This window comes from Columba livia, chromosome 1 (genome assembly GCF_036013475.1).
Source record: "Columba livia isolate bColLiv1 breed racing homer chromosome 1, bColLiv1.pat.W.v2, whole genome shotgun sequence".
Classification (NCBI taxonomy): domain Eukaryota; kingdom Metazoa; phylum Chordata; class Aves; order Columbiformes; family Columbidae; genus Columba; species Columba livia.
In genome coordinates this window covers 142789615-142807533 of record NC_088602.1, presented here as the reverse complement: position 1 = coordinate 142807533, position 17919 = coordinate 142789615, and the positions used below count along the sequence as shown (strand labels likewise).

Below are 17919 nucleotides of genomic sequence, written 5' to 3'. Positions count from 1 at the left end.
TAAACTGATACAATGCCAAAGTTATTTGTACCTTGAGGGAAATTAATTAGCAAAGCAAAAATATAAGATTTGTTATTCCAAACCTGGTGGTATCTTGCAAGTTAAAATTTACAGGAAAACACTACCAGATTTCTATAATAAATACAGTCCTGTTCACTGATAGAAGTAAGCACCTTAATCCACATTTTAAAATCTATTTTATGCCTCATTGGAAGTACTTTCATTTTGTCATTTTCATAAATATTTTTGCTTGTTTTTGTTTGCATCAGCACACTTAAAGAAAATCACATGGTATCTCTGTCTAGACAATCTTTTAAAAAATATTTAAGTATTGCATCACATTTAACATGTTTGTACCTTTGCATTGGCATGTTTCTGCTATAGTTTTCCCATATTTCTACCACAATGAATAGTATTAGTAAGTACCATTATTTTCTGATAAACATTAAAAGTTCAGAAAATGGATGCTATGTAACAAAGCCACATACACACTATGCTAGGCTGTGATTTAATAAGGGGAAGATATGTTCAGCAACAGAATAACCAAACCTTGCATAGCAAAAACCAGCTATTCTTAGGAGAGTTCTGCAAGTCTTGCCTGTTGCTCAGAGGCTAAGGGTGCCTAAGTCAAATCTTTCCTGTCTATTTGCAGAGGGTCTCACTGAATCTATCTGTTTAATACTGATTACAAGATGCTTTTTTTTTTTTCTTGGTATGCAGTAGGGAGAATATCCTGATATGAGAGACTTGGAGTTATTCTGCAAAACTGAGAGCAAGAAAAATGAACAAGCAAAAACAATCAGAAGATTTAGGCAGTAACTGGGAAATGAGTAGACTAAGGCATGGCAATTAACTAACGGTGTATTTTGGTTTACTAAAGAAACAATACAGAAAAATAGTGTCTTTGCCTTCCATTACTACATAACTATATTGGCAATCATAGTGCACAAATATTACATTTGTGGTCAAGGATAATTTAAATTCATTGTAATATCTTTAACCATAAAGTTATTTGGTCAGATCAAGATCTCACACAAGTTTGAGAAGATAGCACGTATTACTGATTCTTTTTACTCTTACTACAAATGGATGCTCCATTCTATTTCCTTACACTCAAATGATAATCTTGGTAATACAGGATCCACCTTTTTCTTCTGTACTTGTTCAGAAAACACTGGATTCTCATATATCATACACCCCAACAGTAGTTTAAATAGTAGTAACCACATAGATCCAGATCTGGTTATATAACTTCTGCACATGATTTTAAAACATTACAAATATAACTTCTACTTTATCATTCACTATTAAAAATATTGAGTGGGGCTTTTGCCAGAAAATTCACACATCAATCACAGATAACTGAACAGATGTTTTGGCTGAAGCAGGCTTCGACTGGAACATTCACACATACATAAAATGACCTCTTAATACTGGTAGGATATTATGATTTTAGAGCTTTTTGAAATTTCATTTCAACAAAGACCATTAACTAAATATTTGCAAAGTGTGTTAGCTCTTTTCAAATATTTATAGAGCTGGTTTATAAAAGAAAAATACAACTAATTGCAATGCTTCCTTTTGACTAAAAGCACAAACATACATACACAAGTTTATATAACTCTGAAGTATAAAAAGTGCTCTAATTCCCCTTAAATCCAAACATTAGTATAGGCATAGGTATATGTATATACATATGCACAGTATACAAACATACCGTATTTTTATATATACCCAAATTAGAAACCCCTGCCTGAACTTTGACCCTCCAGGGAGACTGCCATACTGTTCAAACCTTCTCCCCCTACCCCCACCAAAGGCAAAAGTAGAATTTGGGCTTCCAACAGAGAAGTGTACAAATATAGAGTGGAACTGAGAGTGAGTCCTGAGCAGGACCCTCCCTGGATCACGCTTTGTTACTCTCTAAGGCAGCCTCCACTGGTCTCCTCTCTGTGAGCCCTGTGAGCACTTAATCTAACAGGCTCACAACTCACACAGGCGGTTGGTAAGCTGCCCTTTCACAATACAGGTTGATGTAAGTTATAAAGGTTTTGGTCCTAAATTTTTGCCTGCCCCGTGTCATGTGGCTACACACCCATCCCTCCACTCTCTTGATCCAGTAGTCACATTTATATAACTGGATATTTTCTTTAGATGGATCAGTTCCATGAAAACTAAATCCTAGTTGTAAAGAGCAATTATTTTCCAACTGGACCCAAACTTTGTGGAATCAACTCGTGGCAGCACTGCAAGACAGAGAAATGTGCAAGACACATTGCTCAGGGCAGGAAAGGAGAGATTCACAGAATCTGTAACTTGGATCAGCCTGCCCTGCGCCTTCAGGATGCGTGCAAAAAATGAAAACAATGATATTTCCATGAAGAGACTTGCCAGTTGATGGCCAGATGTGACACAACACCCATAAACCAACAAATACTTTCCAAGAGAGTCACTTGTGAACCATGGCTCACAGGTGAAAAACAAGCTGGGATCCCTTGTGGGGCAGACTGTGACTTATGTCGTTACCATAGTGCTCTCAAATGCGTTCTACAACAGACCAGCTGAGAAAAGTACAGCAAGTCCTCTAATGAGCAAACTTTGGTGCCTAACTGAAGCTGAGCTTTGTCACCTTTGTGTGAGCAGTTTCTTAAGGATGGTGTTGCTTGAAAATAGGAGAGAATAAGGGAGAAATAAAACTTTGCACAGGAGGCTTTGAGAGAGAAACAGTCATAAAGTATGAATTCCTCATGTACATAGCAGTCACAGAGGAGTGGATGTATTGTATGTTGTGACTTCATGTAGGCCAGTGACTGACTGATTGTAACTGATGGACAGCAGGGAAGGGTGAAGGACTGACTTCACATAGACCAAATAAAGATACACAGTCATACTGAGGAGTGGCAGAATTGCTACAGGTATAGGATATGAAGATGAAACAGCACCATGGACAGAAATGGAGAGTCCTGGAAAGGGCAGTGGTCTGTGGTAGATTTGTGAGCAGTCCTGCAGAGGACTAGTGTGAAAGTACGTCAGTGAATATCCATAGGCCAGAGATAGGTGAGCAGGTCAAGCACTGGTGAGGTGAAACAGTTACCATGCATTGACCTATGAAAGCTGAGAGGTGCCACTGGAGGTAGAGAGTAAACATTATCCAGTGAACTCACCAAGGCCTGTTACAAGCAAGCAGGCTTGCCAGAGGCACAGAGCACTGCAGCATGTTGACCTTTCCTGCAAAAGCCTGCAAGTACACCTACATAACAAACAACATCATATGAAATTTCCTAAGTCCCATGATACAGAGTGTGGACAATGAAAGGATGCAGTAACCTTCAAATGACCTTCCATATTTACAGGATCTTGAGGATGTTACTTTCTAGTAACAAAACAGGGTTCAGCTGAAAATACGTAAATTTTGGTTGGAAAAGACTCTCAGGATCATAGAGTCCAACAACAACCTAATTCTAGCACTAAACCATGTCCTTAATGTTCTGAGACTTTAATCAGGGCAGTAAATTTTTTAAGCTTTTAATCTTGGCCCCAACGAGGCAGTACTTCCCTCAGAAGTGGGTCAGGCTTGCATATTGAGCCTTTTGTTCTTTCAATCACAAGCTGCCTTTTTTGGCTTTCTGTAGCTGTTTTTGATGGAGGCTGGATGGCTCTGTCACGTCTTACAACCTGCCTCAATGTTGTAGTTTGGTTCTGCTTGCAAGGCCTCATACCTAACTTGGTAGGTCCAGTCTGCTCCATTCCTATTTGGGAATGGACCCTCCTCCTTCTAAGGCTGGGTAGCAATGTACTGCTATTGTCCCCTATTTCTCAAGTCACTGCATTCCCCATCCAGGGCCTCATGCCTGTTGAACAGAGGCACATGCTGGAAGGGTGGTGAGTCACTGCAGCTAGGACTCATCCCCATAATGCCTATCTCAGGAGGCCAGTGCCTTATCCTTTAGGCCACTGGGTCTCCAAAGTAATCAAAGAATGATTATTCAAAGCCTGTCACAGTACAGAATATGAGAGTTAAAAAAGGAAAGCAGCAATACCAGAAGTTAGGACTCCGAGTGATTTGGAGAAAACACCTAAGCATAGGATGGGCAGGGATATCCTTCCTCACTTCGAAAGTATTAAGGAAAAATAATAGTACACACTGTTTTGAAAAGATGGACCCAATTTCAAAATGAAGTGATTTTGAATTAGGGCCATCTTTTTGAAACAGCCTGCAGTTTGGACCAGCACTTTGGAGGTGACAGTTTGGAGTCTGCTTAAGTATTTACGAGACCTTGAATATATTGTCTATCTCTGAGATGCTAAATTTTCTTTCTATTACTAACCTATTCCAGATAAACAATGACCGAGTTCGATGAACATGTAGACTGAGTCTGCAGACAAATCCCTCATCTCCCAGCTCATAAAGTGTGCTATTAGTAAGGAACGTGCACTGCACTCCTCTGAAAGAGGAAGATTCTTCTTCCAGGTATTCTTCCAGTGTACTTAATGTTGGCAGTAACCTACAGAAAGTAATGGTCACCTCTACATTTTCAAGAGAATGTTTCTAGGTAGTGCCTTTGTGTTGCCCCTAAAAAGTTTGCTGTTTCCAAAGGTAAGAGGGAATATCGGTCTACATAGCTTCGTTTTTGCCCCTAACTACCAGTAGCTCATTCTCTCTCAAATACATTTTGTTCATTTCCTTTACCACTAGAAGTCTTATGACCGATGTCATCTACCTAAATCCACCTGGAGAATTTCCTTAAAAGTATAATACAGAGGTCTCAATCCTATTAGTGAATTCAATAATGCTCTAAAATTATTATAGAAGTCAAGGAACACAGGAAGAAGTCAGCAGTGAAATAATGAATCGGTTCCTGGATGACAGAGCTTGAGTATGGAGCTAATGCAAATAAACCCACCAACTCCATAAACAAAAAACAAACAAATAAAAAAATCAGGTGATGAAATCATTTTTATAGTAATGCTAACCTAGGAGAACTGCACAGAAATCAACATCTAGCTCTTCATGATTTTTTTCTCTGGCTGATCACCCTGAACACATACCTGTACACATAAGAGAGACTTACTAGAGTGCGAACAGTTTCAGTCCTGTGTATCAAGAAGAGAGTTCAACCTGGAGGGTAAATTTTCCGTGTTGTACGTAGGGATTTAGTCATCTAACTCCCATTAACGTTAATGGGAATTGTGCAGCCTGATACCACTCTGCTAAAATTTTATTCCTTGTTGTATTCAGGCCAAAGTAATTGCTGATCTGGAAAACCAGAAACAAATACATGATACAGTTTTGAATTATTTACCTTGTCCTATGATTTAAAAGAGCTTACAGTGACTGGCAAAGATACTTCTAGCTGAAAACAACACGATTACAATCTTCTATAACAGGGGTGCCAAGTTTATTTTCACCAGGAGCCACATCAGCCTCACGGTTGCCCTTAAAAGGCTGAACGTAATTTTAAGAGTGTATAAATGTAGCAGTCATTACATGTATAAATGTAGCAGTAGTTATGTGTATATGGTCCTAAAGTTACGTTCAGCCCTTTGAAAGCAACTGCAAGGCTGATGCGGCCCCCGGTGAAAATTAGTTTGACACACCTGTTATAGAAGACTTATGTATCACAACTTCCTTTTTGTTTGTTTATTTGTTTGTTTTTCAGGATGTAGGCTTTATAAGAACTGTGTTTTTTACAGAAAGTAATCATAAACACAACTCTTATCAGACTGAAAAGGCAGCTTGTTGAAACTGTTTTTAGAAGCATGAAGTGCTGCAGTGTTCCCAGAATAGGAAGAGGACATTCTGATTTCTGAGGGAAAATGACTTTTTTTTTTTTCTCTTTAAAAGACTCTTCCCCTAGCCATGCTTATCAGCTTGAATAGAAATCCAGTTTTCCAAAATGCCTCCCTTTCCTACACAATATAACATTTTAAAATGCACACAATATAAAATGTCTAGTTGTGCATCTGAAAGGGAATCATTCCTTCCTTATAGTGGCTTTCTTCCTGCAGAAAGCCACAGAGCTTTTAATAGCTTAAATTTGAGTAGGACACACAACCATTAGAGTCATCAGTAAAGCAAGAAGACCTTAAAAGAGTCCAAAACATGTGAAAGTAATCCCACAAGCCTGAGACATTATTTACGTTATCTTTCCCTGGATCTGCTAAAAGATAACAAATTCCACCCCCTCACTCCACACACAGATGAACAGTGGTGGTTTTCTTCCCCATAAGGCAGTCCTGTATTTCAAAGACTAATTTCTATAGTCAGATACTCCCCCTTTTCTCTGTTGGCATCCATTCCCAAATGAGGTAGCAGAAACTGGTGAATTCCACTTTATGGCCACTGTACTGTTGGTTGATTGATTGGTTGAGAAGATTTTTCTTTCCTTTTCATGTTATTGGGTTGTTTTTTGTTTTTGTTTGTTTTTCTTGGTTAGTTTGTTTTGTTTTGTTTTATTTTTTCTTCTCTCTCTGACATTCCAGTTTTAATTTCTAACTCCCTCTCTACCCTTGGCCCCAGCCAAGCCATTCAAGAGTATTCATTGTCACTTCTCTGATTTGTGAACTGAGAAAGAAATAATACTGGACTGATGCTTATTATGACAATCCAGAATTCCCACATGGTGAAGGCTTTTCCATAGCCAGTTGCATCAGAAGCCAAAACAGATGTAGCAGACATGGAAGATCTGTTTCTAAGAAACCATTCACTGTTTCACTTCAAACTGTTCTTTTGCCCTGCAGTGAGAAGATATCACACCTCTGGTTTGCTCTCCCTGGCTCTGGAAAAGAGCACTATATCTGCTCACTGGAAGATGTTCTCCACTCTCATCTTCCATAGAGAAAGAAGTGACTCAAGAACAAATCTTATTCCCTGCTTTTTCCATCAACATGAGCAAAATCAATTTGCTGACACAGAGCTTTCAGACAGAGCTTGCCTTTTAATCTGCTTTCATACAGGCCAAAAAGCATGAGGGAAGAACAGAGAGGCACCATCTTAGTTCAGATCTTTTATAATGACAACATAAACCGGTAGATAAATGAATGTATATATGTATAGAAGCAACATACTAAACAGAGAGCACCTATCCAGGGTGTTGCATCCTCTCCTAGGTAGAATTCTCAACATCTCTTCACTTATGCAAAGAAGTTGTAGGTAGACCTCCCTGCTTTCCTTTGCATAAGGTGTGAAATCATGACTAAGAAGCAATGACTCCAAAAATAAAATCATACAGCAACAGTTCAACCAGCATAAGTGCAGAAGTGATGACTTCTTTGGTATCAAAGATACCTGTAGCACTCTTTGCTGCTATAGACAAAATAGGCACTTGCCTGGAGACAGCAAAGCAAAGGAAGTCCCATCTGCCCTACAAAAGAATCTCTGAAACTGAGGATTTCTTCTTCTGCCAGAAGAATAGGTTGAGATGCATCAGGCAGCAGGTACTGCAGTTGGGGCAGTCCTCACCCAGAATTTGTAGGAGGTGATTCCTTACCCCAATCATCAGCAGCACTATTTATGTCCTTCAAAATGCCAGAAAAGTAACAAATCGCAGGGCAAAAATCCCCAAACTATCTCATATTTTGCTACTTTATTTTCATGAAAGTACTATTCAAATCGCACTGGCCCAAATAGTTTTCAGAAGTTATCACTACTTCAAACTCCAAGTCTCCTCTGCAGGCACTCTAGCCACTGCAGCGTCATCAGTGTAGTGTGGCATCCCTGAGGGCTTCCACTATTGCTCTTCAAATTGCCTCCATGGATTTATTTTGCAGATTAAAATTATGCTGCAAACAAGAACACTGATTATTAAAAATGTTTTCATGAATTCATCTGTGACCAAGCCAAGCAGCTGATTTTGTCACTCTTCATTCCTTGTCCTACAAATGTCCAGTTTTCTCCCTGCTATACCCTATCAGAGACGTACAAGCTATTTTTGTGGGCTTCTCATCTATCCAGCAGTTTGCAGAAATGGAAGTGGTTCCTCCAGCAGGTGAGAGAACTCAACAAAGGACACAGTGATATTGACACATATGCTTGGAAGGCTACTCACCATTTCTACCATGCAAGTCTGATAGAGGTAGCATTATGTAAAATATATATTTTAAAATAGGATGGTTCTTGCCCAGCTCACAGTGTAAAAGTCACCAGAATGCACACCACAAATCTACCACTATCTGAAATTCAAGAATGTTGATATCTCCATTTCCCAAAATGCAGGCAATGGATGAGATATATAATTGCTGGCCCAGCAGCTCTCTAAATGTTCTGATAACATACAGGCCCATTTTTTCTACATCTCTTCAACTTTCTCTAAATCCCACAGAAGCCATTTTAACTAAGGTACCTAATAGCTAAGCATGAAGTGTCTGGATGTTAATTAAAGCACAGAGTGAGTCTGTCTACTATTCTTCTATTCAAGTCACAACACAATCATTAAAAAACAGGATTTATAGTATGAACTTTTCAAGTTTGAAGCACAGCCATTCTACCAAGCCACCTGTTAACATGGATCATTATTTTAATACTGATTGAACCACACTTAACTCCCATGGGGCTACTACAAAACCCTCTCTAAAATGGAGACATAGTTTCCTCTTAAATAGTTAATCAGCTTGCCAATATTTTCATCATGTCCAATTCACTATCAGTGAAAATTTGGCTTGCTTGTTCAACTTTAATTCTGTAAGAGCTGTGTATTACATTTCAGCCCCATATAAGCAACATACAGGAGCAGAACAGGTTTTAGCTAATTAATGTTTCTGTAATCGGAGTCATTGAAAAATAACCATCAAATATTTATGTAATTAATACACAAAGAGGTCCCCAAAGAAATATTGTCTTGTTCCAAGTGCTGTGCTAAGTGAGAGTAAAATACAAAGTCTAAAGAAGTAGAGCACAAAAGACCCCAGTCTGCTTCCAATGTTACGTTACTCTGTATGCACTCACATTGGCTTCAGAAGGCGTTGATAAACATGGATAAAGGTCTTGGACACATATTGAATTTCCCTATTCTTTTAAAATCAACATTAGCTACTATTAAGCTTTCTTTTGCACTTTAGATGAGTGAATATTTTGAGACAACTAGAGCATTCACACTGAGTACCTGCAAGGTATGTCACATGTTCTAAGGCCATGAGTTGCTTTTCTTGGAATTATCCGCAAATCATATTGAAAGATTTTGGAAAAAGATATCATTTTTTCAGGCTCTTAATTACTACTACATTAAGTAAGATCCATAACCTTCTAACTAAAAGTTGAAATATTTTATGACAAAAAAAAATAATCTCAAGGAAAAATGTTCAATCCAAATAAATAGAACTCTTGGATATCAGAATTCCACTTTTTCACAATGAAAATTATTAACATTAAAATAAGCTACATATGATGTAAATGTGATGTTAGGGAATATGTCAGACTCAAGAAAACAACTCATATAGCAAGAACATTGATGTCACTGCTCAAAAAAAGCATCCTCAGCTAGAGGTGTGGAAAGGAGGAGAGACAGAAAGAAAAAGCCCCTCTGTATTGAATGATTTACCATGATATTATTTTGGCTACTCTTCTGCAGCTGGCAGAAGATAAAAGATAAAGCCTTCTCCCCCTGGCAAATGGGGAGCACCTTAGTGTGACAAACAGTGGAATTTAATCCCATAGATAAAATCTATCTGCAGCATGATAAGCTTTTTGTTGTTTCAGTTTGGCAGTGAAGGGGTTGGTTGGTAGTTTTAGAGATGGATGTTGGTTTGGTTTGGGGGTTCTGGGGGAAAGTTTATATGTTTAGTTTGGCTTTTAGGATTGGGGGGGTGGGGGGGTGTTGTTTTTAACAAAAGTTCAAAAGCATGCCTTGGAAATCAAGCAGAAAAATCCAGTCACAGCCACCATCATCAGTAGTGCTCTTATCAAGAGTTCTCCGTAAGCTGATACATTGAGGGCCTTAAGGATTTCCTTGTCTTAGAGTGTCATGTAGACAACTGAGTTTAACAATACATCCTTAAAACTATGCTAGCTCTAAAATTCAAGTTATTATACATGAGCTTCTTGGAGGGTAATTTAAGCATGGTTTTAAAATTGTCATCATCTTTCCCTTGAAAGATATTTTCATCTCCTAAATGCTACTTAGCAAAGTACATTTCATTTCCAACATGCTCAAAGTGATCTCACTTTGTCAGAAAGCCAAGGTGCATCTCCAGTGTCTTCTTATTCTATTCCTATTATGCTTCACCATACATAATATTAACTGAATAAAACACATGTTGCAGTTGCAGTCATTAAAGCAGCAGTACAACTGAAATTTAAGTGAACTACTGGTGTTCCACATTAGGTAAAACACAGCAAGGAGGAAGGGAGGAAGGGAGGAAGGGAGGAAGGAAGGGAAGGAAGGAGGGAGGAAGAGAGGGAGGAAGAGAGAAGGGAGGATCAACCCCAAGAACAGCCTGCAATGTCCATGGTACTTACTGCTCTTCCTGGGAATCAAGGTGAAATATTTGAGAGCATTCTTAAAGTGGCCCTATCTCAGGCAATTCTTTGTGTATCTCATGCAAAATTTGACTTGTGCAACTAGTGTTAAATAGGGTTTATTTAGAGATGACTGTCATGGCTTCGGCAGCTAAGTCACAAGGGTAAATGTGAGCAGCTGGCATTCCTTTGCAGTTTATGAAGACGTGCCAAAAAATCTGGGTTCTGGCATGGACATCTTTGGGGAAAAAAAAAAAGGGGGGGGGGGTTACTGCATTTTTATTAATAACCATGTTACTTTTAAGTGGAGGAAGCAAATCCTGCTAATGTTTAATATTTTGCAGATTGCCATAAATGTTTACAGGATCTGTATTATTGGGGTCTATATTAGTCACTAGGTAATATTGTAAAATACAAAGTAATTAATTCCACATACACATGCAAGAGTTAACATCAGACTCATTTTATCTAACTTTGCAGACTGGTCAAACAGGCCAGTCACAGATGCAAATGTTATTTTTACTCACAGCAAACAGTAGTTGTGCTGTTATGTTGCTGTCATCAGATGCGACTAGGGAGTTTCCTCTCTGCTCTATTCTTTCTGCCAAATATCATTTCACATAACCCTAAATTATACTAATGCCATTGTTTTCATGGGCACAAGCTATACTGAACCACGCAAATGTTTTGATTTGAAGATAACTAGTCAAAGAGCTCCTTAAACCTGATCTGCCACTTGTGATCTCTGATGCAGAGAACGTCAAGTTTGGAAAGTGAGTTATTATGACACATGAATAAATGCTATAGCTCGAGTCTGACTTTTGCAAGGAGCATAGTGAGAAGGTTGTGAAACCTAATTTATGACAAACCACCATTATGCGTACTCAATGTCACTTCACAGAGGAAAAAGTTGTAACATTCAGCTTTATGCCCATTGCCTTCATTGTGGACTTTGCCTTGGACATGTAAAATAACACTTCGGTTTAAAAACAGGAAAACAGAAAAACCCAAGAAGTTTACATTAAGAGGAAAAAAAACTTTCTCTGGAGGACAGCAATAACAAATGTTAGAAAGTTCTAAGGAATTTAAAAACAAGTAAAAAATTCCTTAATTCACAAATAATAACTGGCTAGATATGGAGACAGACTGTACTCTTGCCTATTTTTCACATATCCAAAAAAGAACAATACTGCCCTCTCCACATAAAAATTATGCATCTGCATTTATTTTCTTTTCTCTGTTTTTTTTTGTTTGTGTTTTGTTTTTATTTTTTTTACACAATTAACAACACAAATGAAAAGTGTTTGCCCCTAGTTATTCAGCATATAACAACCATGTTAACAAGTATTTTATAATGCAAATTCTCATTTTTTCAAAAAGATAGTTGTATAAATAAAGATTTTTAAATTGTCATAATATTATCCTGTGTTCTTAGAGATGAACATGCTGACATCGAAATAGTTTTAGCCTACAAAAACCCAATGCAAAAGATGCTGTGCTTAGTTCATTCAAGTTAATTAAGCTTAAATTCTCGTACTTCAACTAAGGTTAACCAAGATCATAGATTAAGCAACTTTTCAGCCACAAGAAGATAGATGCCCTTAGAAGTCATTAAGTGCTGAATCAGCTCTATTGCTCAGTAAGTATATCCTTCACGGCTCCCACAATATCAGTAAAAAGAGGACAATGGCTTGATCCCTTTTGTCTGGTTGGTTGGTTTTGGTTGTTTTGGGTTTTTTTTTTGTTGTTGTTGTATTGGTTGTTGTTGTTGTATTTCTTTAATGAGTTTAACAATAATAAGAACTATATAGGCCTTATCAAAGATAATTTTTTTTAGCTGTATAGCTACCATAGGCCACCTAGAAAAGACAGTGCAGGGATGTTCATTGAAGACCACAGACATAGAAGATACCCTTTTGCTCTCTTCCTTTCCGTCACTACTGCTTCAAGCAAAAACTGATGCTGTTTTAGGAAAGAGATTGTGTTCAGGAAGAGTGTGACCATCAGGTTGAGGGAGGTTATCCTCCCCCTCTACTCTGCCCTGATGAGACCGTATCTGGAGTACTGTGTCCAGTTCTGGGCTCCTCAGTTTAAGAAAGACAAGGAATTATGGGAGGGAGTCCAGCAGAGAACTGCAAAGATGATTAAGGCTCTGGAACACCTAATGAGGAAAGGCTGAGAGAGCTGGGTCTGTTCAGCCCATAGAATAGAAGGCTGAGAGGGGATCTTATTTATGCTTATAAATATCTCAAGGGTAGGTGTCAAGTGGATAGGACCAGACTCTTTTTAGTGGTTCCCAGTGACAGGATGAGGGGTAACAGGCACAGAATGAAGCATAGGAGGTTCCATCTAAAACATGAGGAGAAGCTTCTCTACTTTGAGAGTGCCAGAGCACTGGAACAGGCTGCCCAGAGAGGTTGTGGAGTCTCCTTCTCTGAAGACATTCAAAACCTGTCTGGATGCATTCCTGTGTGATCTGCTCTAGGTGTACTTGCTTTAGCAGGTGAGTTGGATAAGATGATCTCCAGAGGTCACTTTGAAGCCGAGCCATTTTGAGACTGTATGATATCTTATTGATCTTAAATGAATGTTTTTCTTGACAAGACTGTATACTGTCTGCTCTAACCTGAGGGTCCAAAAGTGGAATCCCTCAAACAGGAGCCGTAGCACTGTATTTTACACCAAAAATACAGCACACTGTGATTAAGACTGTTCTGAATCTAATGAACCGATAGACACATATTTATCCCAGGACTAAAATCAGAAGTTGTTCTCATATCAGCTCAACATACAATTTTAATGAAAATAGCTGTACCCTTCACATGTGACTTCTCAGCATGTTCTACTATATTCTCAGCAATATAACAGACAGCATCTTCAGCATGCTTTAAGAGGAGTTAACAGGAGGAAGAAAAAAAAATATGCAGTGAAACAAGAAAAATAAGTAAAAGACACATGTCTTGGCCAACAATGAAAAAGGATACTGTATAGTCTCATTTTTCTCAGGAGATTCTGAAAGTAAAAACATTTTCCCTTTTTGATTAGACAGCTTGGGGGAGGAATGGGGAGGGGAGGGAGGCAAGACTGACATACACATCTAGTGTATGGGATTTCATTTTTTGTAACTTTCAAAACCAATTAATTTTTCCCATAAAAGAACTCATCATCAAATAATTTCCTCAGAACTTTCCAGTTCATTTACAAAAAGCTTTTTCCTCTTCAGAAGAAAGCCATGACAATTTTTTTTCCTTCTTAATCAACTCTCTATAACATCATTTATTACTTTGTATATTATTTAAGAGCACACGTCATCACCTGGAAGTGGTCTCAACCAGAATTTGAATCCAGCTGGACTTCAGCTAAATAAAGAGTCAAATAATTGAATTCAAGTCTCTTGCTAGACTTTTCAGGTTCTGATGAAATTCACAACTGGAAGAAGCCTCCAAATAAATCTGTTCTCATGGGCTTTATGTAATTTGGTTATAAAAATCATAGCAGGAAGATAGTCATGTGTTAGCAGTATTGAACCTTAACCCAAACATCTAGCATAAAAGAATCAGGATCTGAGGTCACTTTTTCTGTTCAGTGCAAGGATGGCTCAGTGAGCTGAGCAGTGAAATACAACCCATAGCCACCTGCAACTCAGCAAACTGAGCAAGGAAAGTTTTAAGAGTTAAAAGGCTTTTCTATTTCTTTCTATTCCTGCCAGTGATTTAATGTGTATACACTATGCCAAGTCAGCTGACTCAAATTTTCAGATGCAATCTGCAATTTGGTCCACATTTTGGAAGTGTTGACTGGTTGCACTGAAAGCAATGTGAGCTGCAACTTCACAGCACCTCTGAAAAGAAGCCCTAAGTTTCTCAGATTTGGTGTCAAAAACAACAGAGCACCTAAAACTAGTACCCAGGAGGGACTTCCCTTCAATGGATGTAAATATCTCTGGCTTTTAAAGAGGTCCAGAGGGACCTCCATTCATCAACATGGGATTTGGAAGACCCGTGCTCAATTGACCAAATGGCTGCAGTTAAGTAACCTAACCACAGCTCCCAGCTGATATGACCATAGTGCTATCCAACATCACACACATGTGGTGAGAATAAATACATTAAATACAATAAATACATTAAAGGCTGTGAGGTTCTGCTGTTGCAGTATAGGAGCTGTTCATTTTGTGGGTTGAATGAAGAAACAACAGAAAATTCATATAAGGCTGTGAAGAAAGCTGAGTCACACTGAAAATCACCAGGTTATTCTGAGAAAATACAAAATGTCTTAACAGTAATTTGTATTCCAGCAAATTACTTAAGAGAGCCTTTCTTCATTTTATCAATATTAAAATGTAAACACAAAAGTGTTTTCACATGCCATAAGAACATTTAGATAAAGAAATTAGTTTTCTACTGAAGATGAAAATTGGTAATCAATTGTGCATTAAACAACAGTAACAACCACATATTTCCCAGGCAGTAAAAACCAAGCAACACAGAAACTCTCCCATCATCTTCTTCTTGGTTTCACACCACATTTTAGGCAGATATAAAATAGCTTGTACAACATATTTCTGCAGATCTCTAACTGGAGGTTGCTGTGACAGCAGCGTTTGGCCCAGGGATGTTACTGTTCAGCAATAAGAAGTTGTCTTCATGATCAGCTTCTCAAGCTGGTTATGAGACACATGTTCAGGACATCCTACACTTGCTGTGGCTGCTGAAACAATGATGGGGAGCCAGTGAGGCTGTGTTAGAAGGAAACCAGCACATATTTTTAAGAGATGGCATGTGTGTGACTTGCCTCTCAGTTAACATTCATGTAAGGCAGGAGTGAAGGCAGACTGGGTCAAGCCCTAGTACATGGTCACAGCTGGGCTCCTATCCTCCCCACCAGCATGGAGAGTGGGCAGCCATGCTCTGGGCACCCAGTTGCCACCAAGCTGCTCTGACAGCACAGTCCAGCCATGGTAACATCTTGCACACAACCACCTCTGACATTGAAGAGGTCATGACCTGTCTGGGCACCTGGTGCTGTGCATGAGGAGCAAGTCTTCCCCTCTTACCTCAGGGTCTTTCTCTATCTCCAGCCCTGCTTCCACCAAGTTGCGCTCGTACTCCTCCCGCTGCAGCTGCTTCTCCTCCTCCAGGGCATCCTGGGGGCTGAGCTGGATCACCTCCACCCCCAGAGGCCCCAGCTGCTCAGGCAGGACACGCTGTCCACCATCCTGCTGTTGTGGCTCACCATGGCCCTTCCCAGTCCCACCATTTGAAACCCAGTCCAAGGAAGCAGATCCACATGTTGGCTCTGGTGAGCCCACACCGGGCGGGTGTCGAGGGAGACGTTTTCGATAGTGGTAGGCTAACACGTAGTCAACCTTTCTCTTGCTGTCCCTGAAATGCATGCCACTTGGGGATGCCTTGTCCACAGCCCCTTCTTGTGTCCCATCCAGGTAATTGTTGATAATCTGAGAGAGAAACACATGAGTTTCAAAGACAAGAAAGCCAAAAAGCCCAAGAAGAATGCAAGCCTGGGTTGTATCTCAACACAAACGCATAAAGCTGCACAGAGCCAAAATTGGAGGTCAGCCAGGGGCAGGTATGACCTAAAACATGCACTCTGCATACCGGATTAAGTCACTTTGACCACACACACACACACAAAAAAAAAGAAAGAGTGGCTGAAGACAGCAGCCTTATCCAAATGCATGGGATACCTACTAGATGGATAGGTACAGAGGCACGCACCAATTCTGTCTCTCTATCCTACACATGCACAGACCATGCAGGAGAAGACACATTTTGAAACGGGATGAAGAATTGAGAGTAAGGATCATGTTACGGATTGGGATATAAGAAAGGATCTGCTGCGGAGCAAAACTGGGCAGGGAAGAAAAGATCTGCATGTGGGAAGAAAGGGCGGAAACTGATCTGAGCTAGAATAAGATATCCTCAGTGTAGTGCAAGGGAAAGAAGAATAGGGCTGGACAGAAATGCTTTGGAAAACACCAGGGATTTGTGAGGATATGCCCTATGGAGGGCTGACAGTGCTAGCTGACCTATATTTTAACCTATTAGGAAAAGACTATGTGACTGACCAGCAACACTGCAAAAGGAAACCAATTACTAAAATCATTCAAATTACCTATATTGTGCTCAGTTGCTCCCTTGGACCACCCCTGTCTCCTCTCCTCCACTCTCCAAACCCTTCTGGAGTGAAGCTGTTCCAATACTAGCCCCTGCCATCATGCCTCAGCCTGGACAGCAATTTTGTGTCACCTGTGTTGAACTCTGATACCAAATATAAGGCATTCACTTTCACCTCTCATTCACTAAGCCCACGTGTTTCCAAAACTGTTATCAATCACCATTTCCAGCTCAATGCTGTAACTCAAAATCCTTCACAGAGCTCTCTACATTGTCGTTCATTAGAGTGACACCAGCCTTTCAGTGACAGGGGAATAAGATAGGAGCAAACAAAGAGGTCCAACCTGATGCAAAGAAATCAGCCCATAACCTAACACCAGACATTTATGGCTCCCAGAGGTGGATATACAAGCAAAATCTTGATAGGTACCAGTTACAGATTTCTTTTTCTCCTTATCTTCCCTTCCATTACATGCTCTGGTAGTCCTGAATGCAAAATTAACCAAGCATGCTATATAGCAATTTTCTCATTCGTTAACACAACATGGATTTTTGGAGGTTTTATGTAAATGTGCATACTGTTATATACCACAACATCTCCCAAATTCCTGCTTTTGATTGCTTTGCATCACTTAGTTTCCCACAAAGTAGTTTTCAGTCACTATACCACTAAATAGATCTTGTTTTTTATATGCATACTACATCCTTCATTCTTTCACAAAATTATCACCAAATAATCTGTTCTGCACATTACACTTATCACACATTTTATGTGTAAAGTGTGTATATAGTCCCTTTAGGCATATCTATACTCACATTCAACACTACATTCTGGCAGAATATAAAACTCCTTGGAAGACAACATTTTCTTGTAATTCCCCATTTCCTAGTTAGATACATTTTCATGTAGTACTTACAGGTGGTCCATGAAAACCTCCTGGATCCATCTCTGTCACAGTGAAGAAAAACCTGTTGCAGATTTCTAGCCTCCCTTCCAGAGAGTTTGATGCTATACTGTGTGGAAATAACAATGTCACCACCACCAGGTCACTGGCACAACACAATGAGTTATCTGACTCTAGAGAAGGCGAGCTCTAAGCATCCTTTGCTCCCTTACTGGCCAGTGTGGACAGAAATAAGAAGCACAAACAAAATGTGGGAGAGGGAACAATGAGGTTGGAGAAAATGAAAAGCCACTAAGATGTTCCCCTGCTTATTACCATGCGTAGCCAGCTGCCACATCCCAGCCACCTGAGAGAGCACCATGGCAACATTTGATGTTGCTGGAGTTACAAAGAATAGGATGAGAAAATACAACAATGCCTCTCT

At 39.4% G+C, this 17919-nt stretch overlaps 1 protein-coding gene across 1 annotated transcript in view; it reads right to left on the bottom strand.

Annotated features, from left to right (window-relative positions):
• Positions 1–17919, bottom strand: part of ANO2 (anoctamin 2) — a 190350-nt gene that overhangs the window by 164623 nt on the left and 7808 nt on the right. The window contains exon 3 of the mRNA XM_013369708.3: positions 15510–15911. Within this exon, the coding sequence (XP_013225162.2) occupies positions 15510–15911 (402 nt within the window). The remainder of the gene's footprint in view (positions 1–15509; positions 15912–17919) is intronic.